Below are 13,688 nucleotides of genomic sequence, written 5' to 3'. Positions count from 1 at the left end.
ATACATTACATGACAGTTACCTAAAAGCTGGCTTTTGAAATTATGCCATGGTGCCCTCTGTTGGTTGCTTACTCTAAAAGACAGGCTTTACAAAGACATCTTCCATCTTTCCATGTGACTTGAAAGATAAATAATGGATATAAAAGGAAACATCTTTATCTATACTTGGCCATTTAGCATTTTCCAGTCAGTGGATACACTTGAACAAATAAACTAAGATCTATTAATGTGAGAAAAGGGCAGTCGAGTGCCACAACTAAATCATCTTATGTCTGCGTTTCTGTGACAAACGTTTACGTGCTGCATGATTAGACTTTAATTCCATGTCTTATTTTGTCTTAAATGCATAGTTCCTCTGTAGCCTTTACATGCTTAAAAATAAACATTTCACAATAATCTAAATCTAGTCAGAGTAACAAATATATACGCCAAAAAAAGCTCCAAGTTTTAATTAAAGCTGAAGGACTAGTTGTGTCCTTTGTACAAATACAAATAAAGTAAATGAAATGCTTTATTTGAATCTTCAAGGCTTTTTCCTGCATTAGAAACCAGTTCCAGTAATCACAGATCTGGTTTCAAGAGGCATTCATGTCACAAACACTGTTTCATGTACTGAAGGACAGAATATTGAAAACACACCACTGAAAGGGAGTCCCTCTGAAGTGGCTTAATCACAATAACAAAGACTCTGGGTCACATTAGGTTGAGTGCCAATGAGTGGTATTTAAAAGCTAAAAAAAAAAAAAAATCACCTTTTCATTTGCAGATTTTCAAAGCTCCAAAGAGGCCAGTTCAGTGCACAAATCACAGGTGCGTTAGTTTTTAAAGGCACATTATTTCAAGTTTACACTCACAACAATGTGAGCATACTCTTATGATTTAAGAGAGAATTATCGTGATGTGGGAACCTGCAACCTCACAGAGAATCATCTCATTTCCAGTTATAGCACATCGGTAGATATTGAAAACATAAAAAGTCAACATAAGGATAATAGTAGCAAGTTTGTTTAATTCACTAATTAAACACAAGTTTAGGATGCACATCACAACACACATTATACACATAACCCTTACAGCAAGACACACTCAAGACCTGCAGATTTAGTAAACACATGACTTTTGGATGCATGTCCACCAGTAAAGAAAAAAATAAAATAAAAGAATGGTTGGATACTGTGGAAACAGGAAGCAGTGTTTTTGTGTTTTTCACAGCTTTAAAACTGTTGTGTCTGACTGTAGTATATTGCTGGTGTGTGTGTGTTTAGTGTTTAATCACTTGTGAGCACTGCTTGTGCACATTTTAAATGCCTTTCCAATGGCTCAAATGATAGTTATTTCATAGAGTCATGCTTTTTCTAGCTACCATACATCTATGACCTATGTATAAACTACTTTGTTAACTGTACTTGTACGCTGTGCATTAAGCAGGATACCTGAGAGCTGGTGGTTAAGTGTGAAAAATCCACCCAGTCGCTGACCAGCCAGTGAGATAGAAGCAGCTGTAAGAGGTACATGTAAACAGATACTCTAAAAGCATCCTTATCACCAATAACACAACAGAGGCAAGGCAAGAAAACAACACAAAACAGTAAAATTGCTGACCACTGCATACCTCAGTTGAGTGACAAAGGCAAACCATGGCTCTGATGATTGTTTGAGATACAGACCAATTAGTCCCTGAATCAAGACACTTTCCCTCATTAAAATGTTTCAGTAGAGTAATGCACTAATTAAGACAGAGCAGATCTTCAGTGACGGATTTTCGAAATTAAGCAAAACGGCAACATTTGAAAAAGAACAGCAAAGAAAGAAAAGCACAGATTTTAGATTTTCATAATTTTTTACATAATGGACCACATTTATCACAACTTAGTTACGTGCTGCTTCAACACATGGCTTCATATGTCAACAATCTAACCCATGCATCGTAAGCTTTATCACAATCGCCTTCATTTTGATCTTAAACCAACTTTAACATAAAAAACATAAACGGCCTCTATCTTTGGGTACACCAGATACATTCACCAAGGTTAAAAATATCCCTAATGCATGTTCACTAACACATTCAGGCTGCAGTTCGGAGTTGTATGTGCACAGCAGGAGTTAACACTGCAATATAAAATTCACTCAACTCATACTCCAGACCTGTAATTTGTATTATGCACCTCTTTTAGTTTTTTGTTGATTTCTGGATTTTACACACACACACGCACACACATAAACTAAATGCTTGATCTATTGAAAATCTTAAAATCCAGTTTCACGTCTTCAACATGGTTTGCTTGAGATTTCCCTTTTGATGTGTAAATTACACAATTTCCTAAAACTATAAAAAACTACTATAATAACAGATAATTGGATGAAAGGTAACAGACAGGTCCAATTGCCTGCAAATAGCATGTCTGACTTACTATTAAGAGGATGGTTAGAAGACTGTTAGACATGAAAACACTTCAGGGAGATTCTTTCAATAAAACTGTCGGCAAGCCCTTTTCACCTCAAATAAAACCAAGCAACCTAGTGCGTTAATAAAATCAAATAATAATTCTAACAAAGACACAGTGAGATATTATTCTTCATAAATTATCATGTTTGTTCAGTCTACATTAACCCAGGTTTAACATGATCCCATTATAAATGGAACAGAACCTGTTTACTAGCTGTAGTCATCGTTATACCGATTAGCAAATGCAATTAATGCAATAATGAAAAGATTTTCTAAGCTATTAGGCCGTTTCCCAGGGGAGCAAGAGCCTTTTGAGGACTCCTCCTGCAGTTTTAAATTACTTCCTGCACAATAGTATCAGGTGTAAAAACTTGTTCATACTTTCAAGTACATTTGCTGCTTGAGGGAGATTAATCTTATTACATACAGATGGTCCATGTCGCTCGCTGAAAACTCACCACCTCGAACTCAGTCATGTTAAGGGACTGTCCTCACTGTGGTCAGACAACCCTGAACCACAGCCTTACAGTCATAGTAAATAACCTGAAGTCAATTATGTACATTTTACAATCCTATTCGTGTTCCTGAAAGGATCCTGGGCTACAAAGGTTTACCTCCTATTTTTCCTGCAAAAACAGGGTTTACAACTGACAGCAGCAACTTATAACAAAGGGAAAAACATAATAAATAAACCTATAATAAGAAATTAAAAACATAAAAACAAAACTTTCAATCTAAATGTATCAACTCAGTGAGAGATCTCATTTACACATCAGGTAGCCAACAATGGACTGAATCAATCAATCAATCTGTTTGGATACTATTAGGTCAGGACCACAAGGATGCAGCAGTAAAGAGTCTATAAATAAACCTATCATTGTTATGTAGTGACAGAAACTGTAGTGAAGGAAGGTGGATGGAAGAGAAGGCAGGATGTATGGAGGTCAGATAGAAAACAAAATCATGAGTAAGAAGTGAGGGTGGAAAGCAGACGCCTTATTCTGGAGCTCCATTTGTCGTCCCTGTCATCCTCTCTTCATCCCCTTGTTTCTGATGCTGCAGTCTGGCATAAGTCACTGCATCACCCCTGTGTGAAGAAGAAAAGGGAGAAGAAAGGACGCGAAGAGAAGCGGGGTAATAAAAAGTTATGATGAGGGAGAGGTGGATTGGAATAAAGAAAAGGCAGGTGTGACAAAAGAAGACAATGTTAATTGAAAGGTTATTACCCAGCTGGTGTTATCAAAAATCAGTTTGCATGAATAAGGAGGCTCATTAGGATTGTGAGAACTTTTGAATCTTGATTAAGACATACAGTTGTTAATATGGGAGTCTGTTTTAATATTGACATTAATATGACATTTTAGAGAAGTGTTTTTATGGGTGGGACATTATGAGATATAAATAATTACAACATGTACTGTACAGCTTTTATTCAACTAGATACTGATTTTATTTTTTTTTATAATAGCTGCATTTTTCTTGACAACAGACTTACTTTTTGCCTAAAGATGCAAGCCCGTACAGAACTCCTGTAGCAAAGGCAATGGCATTTCCAAACAAGGTTGTAAAGGAGAAACTCAAGAATATGGGAAACAGAGCCATCCTGAAAATCAGCCAGCAAAGAAACAGCCAAAAGGAGAAAGAAAAGTAAATCATATGATGTACATACTGTACATGTAAAAACACATCTACTAAAGCATGTCCAACAGCTTATGCAATGTTAATAACTATCAGAAATTCACATTCTAAAAATTAAATTTTTCATATAGTGAAGTACAGTCTCCAGTGACACAGACCATGTACAATGCATATGGTAGTGTTCTTACCCACAATAGAAGAAGGATTTCTGCCAGGGTTTGAGTTTGTCTGCACGGGCTGCTACTGCATTAGCAAACTCTATGAACTGGCAACAGAACGGGACCTCGCATAGGAACAGCACAAAGGCATTCAACCTTGAGACAGGAGGAGAGGACACAAACACAGCAGCAAGTCATCCTCTGCACTACAATCAAAAACTGTACAGCTGTGGCTCAAATGATGCATGATGTGGACAAATTTAAACACAGGAGGGAGCTGACATCAGTAAAGGTATTCAAATTGGGCTGTGGCACTCATGTTTACAGTTTCTTAAACCAAGTGTTCAATTTACATCAATCACATAAAACAAACTGGGAGGCCGGAACTAAGCAGATTTTACAACTGATCAAAAATACAATGTAGATACTGTTAATGCTGCAAATGACTATTGTAGCTGGAATTGCAGTTTTCTAATCTACATTACAGGGATACAGATGGCCTTTGTCAGCATACATTATTAGTCCTGTATTCCAATGGCACAATGTGTTTGCTAATGCAAGTTTATCAGTTTAAAGGTACAATGTGAGAAATGTGAAAGATTTGACAACATCTAGTGTCTTTAGTATGTACTGTATGAATATAGGTCGTAGCTTCAATATTGTTCCAAATACAGTGTTAATAATGAAATACAAAGTTGTAGTGGCTCAACAACTGTAACTAAAGATTGTTTAGAGAGAGTGTCAAAATCTGCAGTCTGTCAATATCACTATCAAAACAATATGTGAATGTGCTCCTGGACTTCCACTCCTCTGGCACTGAGGCTTCAAACTACATCAGCTGCTGAAAGACATCGTTATGGCTGACTCACAACCTACCTAACTACTGAGACAGTGTTCATGACGAGGATGTAGGTCTAGGTGAAGTATAAACAGTGATGGGGGGAGTGGATTGGTTGATCTCTATGACACTATTACCTACTGCCACTTAATGATAGTTTATGTGTTCAGTTAGTGTAAAACCATCAGGTTTGAATCAGGTTGTTTAAGGCAACACTTCACACAAATTAGATGTTTTTAAAGGATGTCTATTGTTTTATTTTCATTTGTTATTAAAAATATCTAATAAATATAGTAAACATATAAATGCTACAAGGAAATATAACAAATGTATATACTTACACCATCCACACTCCAGCAGCAATGTTTAGGGGGTTCACAGTGACACAGTTCCACACTCCTGAGATGGCACAGGCTGCAAGATTTGGACAAAAGAAAAGACAGAGCAAAAAAATCGGTTATTAGACAAAGACGTATGAGAGTAAAATAGATTTTAAAGCTATGGATGTGGCTGGTAAGAGATCCAGTTTTGTTGGTCCTATGGCGAAAGGAATGGAAACAATATACTAAATTCACAACATAATAATAATGCATGACGCATGAACAGTATGTGAGGACAAAAACAACTTTTAAGAAAATCATTGTCTTTAAAGACAATTATATCTTTAAAGGAACAGTGGCTAAAGTTATAAAAGCAGGCATCAATATCTAGATGTAAAAAACAACAATGAAACAAGCTTGACCTGCAAAATGATTTTCCACATTAAGTTTGAAAAACTAATGACCACACACTTTTTATACTTTTTTTATACTACATTTATTTATTGATAATGCTGGTTATCATTTGGTAGAAGACATTTTTAACTTTTGCCATTGTAATCATTTTTGTTTATATCTTTATTACACATAACTGTAGCTCTTTCATGCCTATATGGTTTATCCAATGTCTAAAAAACTTACATGCTGTAGTATAACATAGGTTGTGCAGAATCTATATGCTACACATGTGGGAATTTATAATAGGCTCTGAATTAATGTGTGATTTGGTAAAATCACATATTGTAGATGTGTTCGCTAAAGCAATTAACACATCAGCAGTAAAATCTAACAAATGCGTCACACCAAGAAGTATTAAAAAACCTATGAGTCGTATTCACACTAACAAAGAAACCAACCATATAAAATAGTGTGTTTATGATTTATTTAACATATATAAATACATATGAGGACATGTTAGCTTTTGGGGTTTTGGGTCAGTTAATCTGGCAACATGAAGCTCAGAGATACATAGTTCTTAATTGTTTATTAAATAAAATTCATGAAACGATAAAAAATGTAAACTGCATCTCCAGTAAGCAGTTAGTGCATGTCCACTCTGACCCCTGAGTCCAAGTCAGATAGTTTATTTTGTCCTACAGTTAAAAATATTAGAGAAACTTTTATCATAACAGATCAATCATACATATACGTACATATTCACTAACTGATATATTGACTTATTTAGGTGTGTACCTACTGAGTAGTTTCAATTGCGAACAGCCAGTATTTATAATATTGTGGTATTTCTGAGTGATGTCTTGTTTTGAATTCAGCCAAATTGGAAAATATAGTGCTCTAAAACTTTTGATTACCAGCTCTTACACAATCCATCAAAGCAGAAAAATCTTCTGGAGAGTCAACACAGTCCAGATGTTTCAGCCTGAATTTCCATACATACCTTGTCTCTATGTGAACTGTTAGGACATACAAGCCAACAGTGTCACACACAAACAGTGTCTAAACTATGTAGCATATCCTGCTCCTTTAGAGCATCCAACCTCCTTAATAATACAGATCCCATTGAATATGCAGTGACCCAGGTAGTTAACGTGATACAGACACTGTGACTCTGGTGTCACTGTGAAGGAGGCAGAGGCAGGAGGGCTGCAATGCTGCTGGAAAACTACAAAGCCAGCATTACAAAAATCACTCCTGTTACCTGCTGTGGACTGTGTGTGTGTGTGTGTGTGTGTGTGTGGAGGGGGGTTCTTATTATATCAAGTAAAATTAAGAATAACAAGCTGTTGAAATGAAATGAGCAAGGCAGGCAAACAGGCGGTGCCCAGCAGTGGCTGCTGCAGTGAGGCGACAAAGGGCTGTGACAAAGCTTTTGTCTTGCCTGGCTGAGCAACTGAAATTAGGTTTACACACACAAGACAAACACAAGATTTCCCAAGTAGTATCTGATGCAATTTTGTATGAGTCCACACGAGAAAGTTCAACTAATATGCTGACAAGACAAGAAAACAGGAATGTCACAGAAAAAAGTAAGGTTACCATTAGTACACAGCACATTCAATATTTACATTCATGAGCATGCATTTAATTGTACACTTCTAATTATGCACTTATCAAGACTTTGACAACTTACATATTCCTCCTAAAACCCCAGCTATTTTGCAGAGCCATCGGTACCACCATGTCATTCCATCATCCTCCGGGGCGGCTGGAGTGGACGCTGCAGTCTCCTCAGTGCTCATTGTGTTTTCCTAGCTAAGTTAGCTGAAGCTACCCACGACAACTACTTACAAATGTCACTAACTGCTTACTTACTTCGTCCCCCTTTTAGTCAAACCTGTCTTTATTAAAACTGTGAAGTAGTTTTTAATTTCTGTCCCTTTCCTGTTCGCGCTGGACTCAGCTGCCTGATGTTTCCACACAGCTTACCCAGTCAGTGAGTATCAGCTAACCGGCTAGCACATGCTAAAAAGCACCGCCACCAGCTGCCGCATGGAGTGGATATCACCGCATCCGTCCTCAAACGTTTGGCAATAGTATACATGAACTAAAGCTACCATAAACTCCCTTTCTTTTGGTTTATAATTGCAAACTATCCACTCGGTTTGTTTGGGTTCACGTTGCTGCTCCGTTGTTCTTCTCACTGGCTGCTCAGCAGATGCGAGCGGTGCATTGTGGGAGATATTTTATGTGCGTCAGGGTTTGTTTACATGCGGGGAGAGTTTCGATAATCGTGTTTGGGGTTATCACACATTGTTTAAACTCCATATACAGACGTATTAAAGTGTTCAGATGCAGCTCCAATAATGCTGGTTTTAATATTAATAGAAATCATGACTTTCCAGATGTGGCATCAGGTTTTGGGACTCTACATCTGAGAAGATAAGCACCAGGTTTTTAATATATTTGTTAAAAACATGGAGCCCCAAAACTAGCAAACTGTAATAAAACATTTTATTGTGAATATATTTAGCATTTTGCATCATATCACACATGTTAAGAGTATATTTAGTAAATAAGAGATATTAGATTTTCACTCAGCATTGATTTTAGGAATGGATAAGGAATTACATGTGGCTAAAAATTATTTCCCTTGCATCATACACATGAAAGTAAAACAAAGAAACATTTTTATGATTAAATATCTGGTTGATCTTTAATCATTCATTCACACCTTTATATACACATTCAGCCTAAATCATTCAAAAGAAATACATGCCCCTCATTTTCTACAGCACCTTTCTGTTAAATAGACTTGCACTGAAAAATCTGCTGCACAGGGACAGGGACTGTGACCCTTTTCAATCACATTTTGTAGACGGACAACAAATTACAGAATCAAAGTCCAATCTGGACAGACCCGAGTGTATCTGTATTTAAGGGAAGGTAGGAAATTATGAGTCAGTTGCACCTCTAGATATACTGAGTGTTCAAGTAACCAACTATCACTCTGAAAGCAGTGTGGACTGTATTGGCCTCTTAGTCCTTTGGCTATTCTTCCTACGCCACATTCCTAGTGGCTGTTTTCTTCTGTTCCCAATGGTTGTGTGGCACAACATGTCGTCTATGGTCTGCTGAACCACCTGGCCAGCTTGTTCAAGCGTTTTCACTAGCTGCTCCACTTCCTTCATGAATGGTCCGCCCTCACTCCGCAAATGCAGCAAATCCATCTGAAACAAGTCAAGGGGCCAGTGAGCCTAGGACAAGTAGAGTCTGTGTCCTTGAGAAAACAATCAGATGTTTACTCACCACCTCCTGAGAAAATTCAGTTTTTTTCACAAAAGAAGAGCTTTTAGTGAACGAGGCGGCAGACAAGATAGAAATGGCGTCAGTCATTTCCCCCGACATTATTACTATAATGACCTAAATCACAAGAAATATAAAAAAAACATTAATGAGCAATAACAACAACAAATATATATACTACAGTGGCGACACGTGATGCACACTTACTTTCAAATTTTGGCAAATTCTGTCGTCTGCATTAAGAATTTGTGAATACAATGACTGCGCTTTTGTAACATCACCCTAGAACAAAAAAAGGAAACACAGTATTGAGGATATTCTACACAATTTCCATTGAATAAAATGTAGAAAGAAATACAACTAACCTGTTTAAGTGCTAATCCTATAGCAAAGCAGTAAGCATGTCTGGGGATGAAGTGATCTTTGACCTGTGCCTCCTCTATCAGAGCTGTGCTGATCCTGTACGCCTCTGCTGTGTTCTGACCGACAGAATTATCAACATCAATTCAAACAACACACACACAATTAAACACATCACAAAATTAATATTGTAAATCAGTTCAGTTAAATGTTACCAGTTTATAGCAGGTGCCAGTTGCCAGCGTCAGTGTGTCTTTGCTGAATGGTACACGTTGGTTCCTCATGGTTCTTACTACCTCCAGAGCATCTGTAGAACAGAAGGTGTGTAATATTATATACATTTTATTAATTTAGAAAACTAAAACACTAGAAAGTATGTCAAAGATCTGCCACTTACTTTCAAAAGAATGTTTTGTGAATAACATGTCTATGGCAATGTTAAAGGAGGTTGCGTCGTTAAAAAATCCTGCCATTTTCTGTTTAGACAAGGTAGAGGAAATGAGTCAGTTCAAAAAATGCATTACAATTTAACACATGCTGTCAGTAGTCAGAAGTAATTGATGTAATATTTTACCTCATCTGTAATTGCAGCAGCAGCCATCTCCTCCAGGCCAAACTCATAGCACAGCCTCATGAAGACAGGGCCAAACTTAAACTCTCCAAACGCCATGTTTCTGTTCTCTTTGTGATATCTTGTGAGTGCAAATGAAAGGACATTTAAAATTCAAATACCATTTCCATATAAGTTTCTTGTGAAGCATAGAAACTGTGAATCAAACTGTACTGTACCTATATATAGCCTCATTGGCGATCTCCATGTCACCTGTAGACTGGCATAGGTGAAGGAGAAGCTTCAGCTCATCTCTCAATATCAGCTCATTCCTTTGTAGCTTTTTACTGAATAACTCAATGTAATTCCCTGTAGAATTAGAAAAAACATGACTTTTTGTTGAACATCACCAGATCTATGCAGCATAATCTGTGGATGAATTATTAACATGGCCTTTACAAAACGTCACTATTTAGTCTAAGGGAGTCCATGCCTTCAGATCTCATTCCTGTATAAGAAAGGGGCAGCGTTTGCGTTTTCAGAGTGTGTGTGGGTAATGTCGCACCCTAGTCGCGATAGAAGAATAAACGGGTACAGGAGTAGTTCAGCAAGAGAAACTGACCTCTAGTTTATCAGTCTCAGATAGCGCTCTCTCTGACCAATAGCATTAATGTGCTTGGCTAAGTATACTTTGGCGACGCACCTACACATCAGAAGGTGTCACAGATTACCCAGTTTTGTATTAAGTAATTTGAAAGCTGTTTCATTCATCTGCTCATAAACTAGATAAGAATACTAAAAAAAAAAAAAACACAACTAAGAAAAAGGGATGTGGTTGAACACATGGTTAAACTCTTTTGTCAAACAACATTTAGAATCATTAAGGCATTGTAACGTCTCCTCTTATTTATTTACATCATCATCAAGGCTGACTCTGACAGAAACATTATCAATGTCATGAATATGTTACCGATTCACATCAATTACTTCAGCACCAGTGATAATTCACCTTCGGATCCATTGAGCAGATGAGCCACAGCCAGCTTCCTTTGCTGGAAGTCTTGAAGTTTGATAACATCCTCTGACAACAGATGCCTCTTAGCTGCAGAGAAAACAGTTGTTTCAGGTGCCAATATAAACTGGAAGCAGTGGTGCAAGAAGTAGTCACATGTTTTAAGTAAAAGCATCAATGCAAACATTTAAAATAGTTAATTAAAATAGCTACGTTTATTTAAGTATAAAATCAATTTGAACAGGGAAAAGGAAGGTTGGAAATATCAACTGAAGCCCAAATTAACACTTTATAATGTCTTCTGCTGTCAAAACACTGACATGTTGAGCTTAGAGGTAAATTATTTTGGCATGACCCTGGATTTGTTAAGAGTTCATTCACACTTGCATGAACTGTACAAAGCATTTTAAAGTCAGGTAGTTAAATCCAAGGTTACAGTAACTTTACACACGTGTGAGGTTTGGGTTCCTCCGTATATAAGCCAACCCGTTCTCACTGAAACCCCTATTTTAAAAGACACATATTGAATACTTTAGTTTTTCTTACCTCCAAAGCAGCTTTCAATCAAACCTGGCTGTAAAACACCCAAAAACGCTCTTTTAGAGGGTTCACGGAGCAATGACCGACAACATTTAGCGAAGCTGCCCAGCGCCATCGTCTCCACTGACTGTACCATGTACATGGAAACAAAGGGTGTGTTCACTGACTCATTATAGCTGTTAAAAACGCTAATTGCCCCCCACCCACCGAATAGATGATAAAAATATAAACGCGATATCACCTTATACGTGTTAAAACAAATGGACAATCTATTTAGCAATTTATTTTAATATTTGTAAAACACAGTTTGCAGTTGGTATCGTCCAATATGGAAGCGCACTGTGCAGGGTGTTTGAAATCTACATGTTTAATGTTATTGTAATTAATTTCTACTCACGTACACTGAGATTTTAATTGTTAAGCTGCTCCAGAAATAGGATGAATTTTTAAAAAGGTTTTATTCGTGGTCGCTCCAGCAGCAGCAAAGGGCGTTTTAACCTACAGGTGGTGCTGTTGCACTGCACTTTGAATACATCTGATGCGTTCAAGAACCACTAAAACCCACTCTAATAAGAAAAAGTATCACACAATAATATGATATCACACCCATTATTAATTATTCTGTCATATATGAATGCCATTTATATTAAAAAATAAAACTCACAGTTATCTCTATATATAGACACATACTATTATACTATACTATATTATCTGCTCATACTTTTTTATTTGGACTAACCCTGGCTTAGTCCAAGGAGGACTTATTAAATGCATCACCTTACATTTAAAACGTGCTGTTGCTAAAAAAAAAAAAACTACTGTAACATTTAATTCTATTATCAAGTTAGTTGCAGATTATTTATGACAATCTGCTAATTGTCATTCAACTATTGTCTTTTTGAATGGATCTAACTGTGTTAAAAATGTCACAGGACTTAGAGAATGTAAACCTTCATAATTACATTGATATGTGGGAAAGTAAATGCATCTTCATTTATACCTTTTAACATGATATTTATTTAAAAAAAATATATTTTAAATATAAATAAAAGAAAAATCTTCTGTCCCCATTTTTGAACTTAATACTGAACCTTTGTACAACACAAAACATCCTGGTGTCATTCATTGGACATTTAAACACCTTCTTAGTTAAAAACAGCATTTTAGAAAATAGAACTGTTACACAATTTATACAGTAATTTACACTTTAACCTCTTCAGTATCGAAGAATTCACTGAGCACCAAATACTGAAACTAGGTAGTGTACCCATTGACCTACAGTATTATATAACCAAGGACTTATGTCCAAGGGCTGATGCATTTTCTCTGTGAAGGACATGATGGAGCCATAAATTTAAAATTGAACACTAAAATGAATTACTTTCTAGATTCACCTTGGCTCCATGCGTGATATTTTGTTAAAATTCTGATGTGTTTTATTTTGCAGATAATAGTGGGATGATGTGAGTCACCCCTACAAGCAGTGGGCAGACTTGTGTGGATGCATAACTGCTAAACCTGCAGCTGTTTAGAACAGTAAGCTATATAGAAAAAAAGAATTTCAGTGATTAAGGTGCTTCTTAAGTGAACTCCTAAGATAGATGATCTCAAACAAAGAAAATAGGGCTGGGACAGGGAGGTTCCCCTCTGTTGCCTTGGCAACAAGATCTCAGCCCATCCAGCTGAGATTGTTTGTTCAGCCAATCAGAAACAAGGCCTTGGATAATTTATGGTATCCTGCAAGGTGTATGGGTCTCTATGGGTTTCTCTCTCACTCTCTCAATCTCTCTCTGCACATGCATGCATAAACAGTTTCTCCTGCATATACATCATCTATAGCTACAGGTTGATAACGGCAGCTCATTGAAGTGGCTCAAATAATAAAATAGCAACATGTTTGTAGGAGGTCTGTTTTAGCACTCTGAGTCTAATTTCCCTTGACAATCGGACAGGTTCTGCCAACAGATAGTAGCTATTACATCTTCTTTGATTTGTCCCTGTGTGCACTTCCCTTTCGTTTTGGAAAGTGCCTGGGGTGTCTCATCATCATTAATATATGTTGCTACTGAAACAGTCTTGGCACAGCTAAAAACAGCTGGTACTTATTAATGTCTGTGTGCCACT

At 36.9% G+C, this 13,688-nt stretch overlaps 2 protein-coding genes across 2 annotated transcripts; both read right to left on the bottom strand.

Annotated features, from left to right (window-relative positions):
- Positions 1-989: 989 nt before the first annotated feature.
- cacfd1 (calcium channel flower domain containing 1) lies at positions 990-8,015 on the bottom strand. The gene is made up of 5 exons (XM_026356571.1): positions 7,490-8,015; positions 5,422-5,494; positions 4,273-4,398; positions 3,942-4,049; positions 990-3,533 (listed from the first exon to the last, which is right to left on the bottom strand). The coding sequence occupies exons 1-5, from the start codon at positions 7,596-7,598 to the stop codon at positions 3,443-3,445; spliced, it is 507 nt and encodes a 168-aa protein (XP_026212356.1). The 5' UTR covers positions 7,599-8,015; the 3' UTR covers positions 990-3,442.
- A 363-nt stretch (positions 8,016-8,378) lies between these two features.
- ptcd2 (pentatricopeptide repeat domain 2) lies at positions 8,379-11,700 on the bottom strand. Its single transcript, XM_026353926.1, has 10 exons — positions 11,571-11,700; positions 11,022-11,114; positions 10,252-10,381; positions 10,037-10,154; positions 9,860-9,938; positions 9,678-9,769; positions 9,468-9,581; positions 9,310-9,384; positions 9,106-9,219; positions 8,379-9,026 (listed from the first exon to the last, which is right to left on the bottom strand). The coding sequence occupies exons 1-10, from the start codon at positions 11,698-11,700 to the stop codon at positions 8,802-8,804; spliced, it is 1,170 nt and encodes a 389-aa protein (XP_026209711.1). The 3' UTR covers positions 8,379-8,801.
- Between the last annotated feature and the right edge of the window lie 1,988 nt (positions 11,701-13,688).

The sequence above is a fragment of the Anabas testudineus genome, chromosome 12 (assembly GCF_900324465.2).
Source record: "Anabas testudineus chromosome 12, fAnaTes1.2, whole genome shotgun sequence".
NCBI classification, from domain to species: Eukaryota; Metazoa; Chordata; class Actinopteri; order Anabantiformes; family Anabantidae; genus Anabas; species Anabas testudineus.
This window is presented reverse-complemented; position numbering and strand designations above follow the sequence as displayed.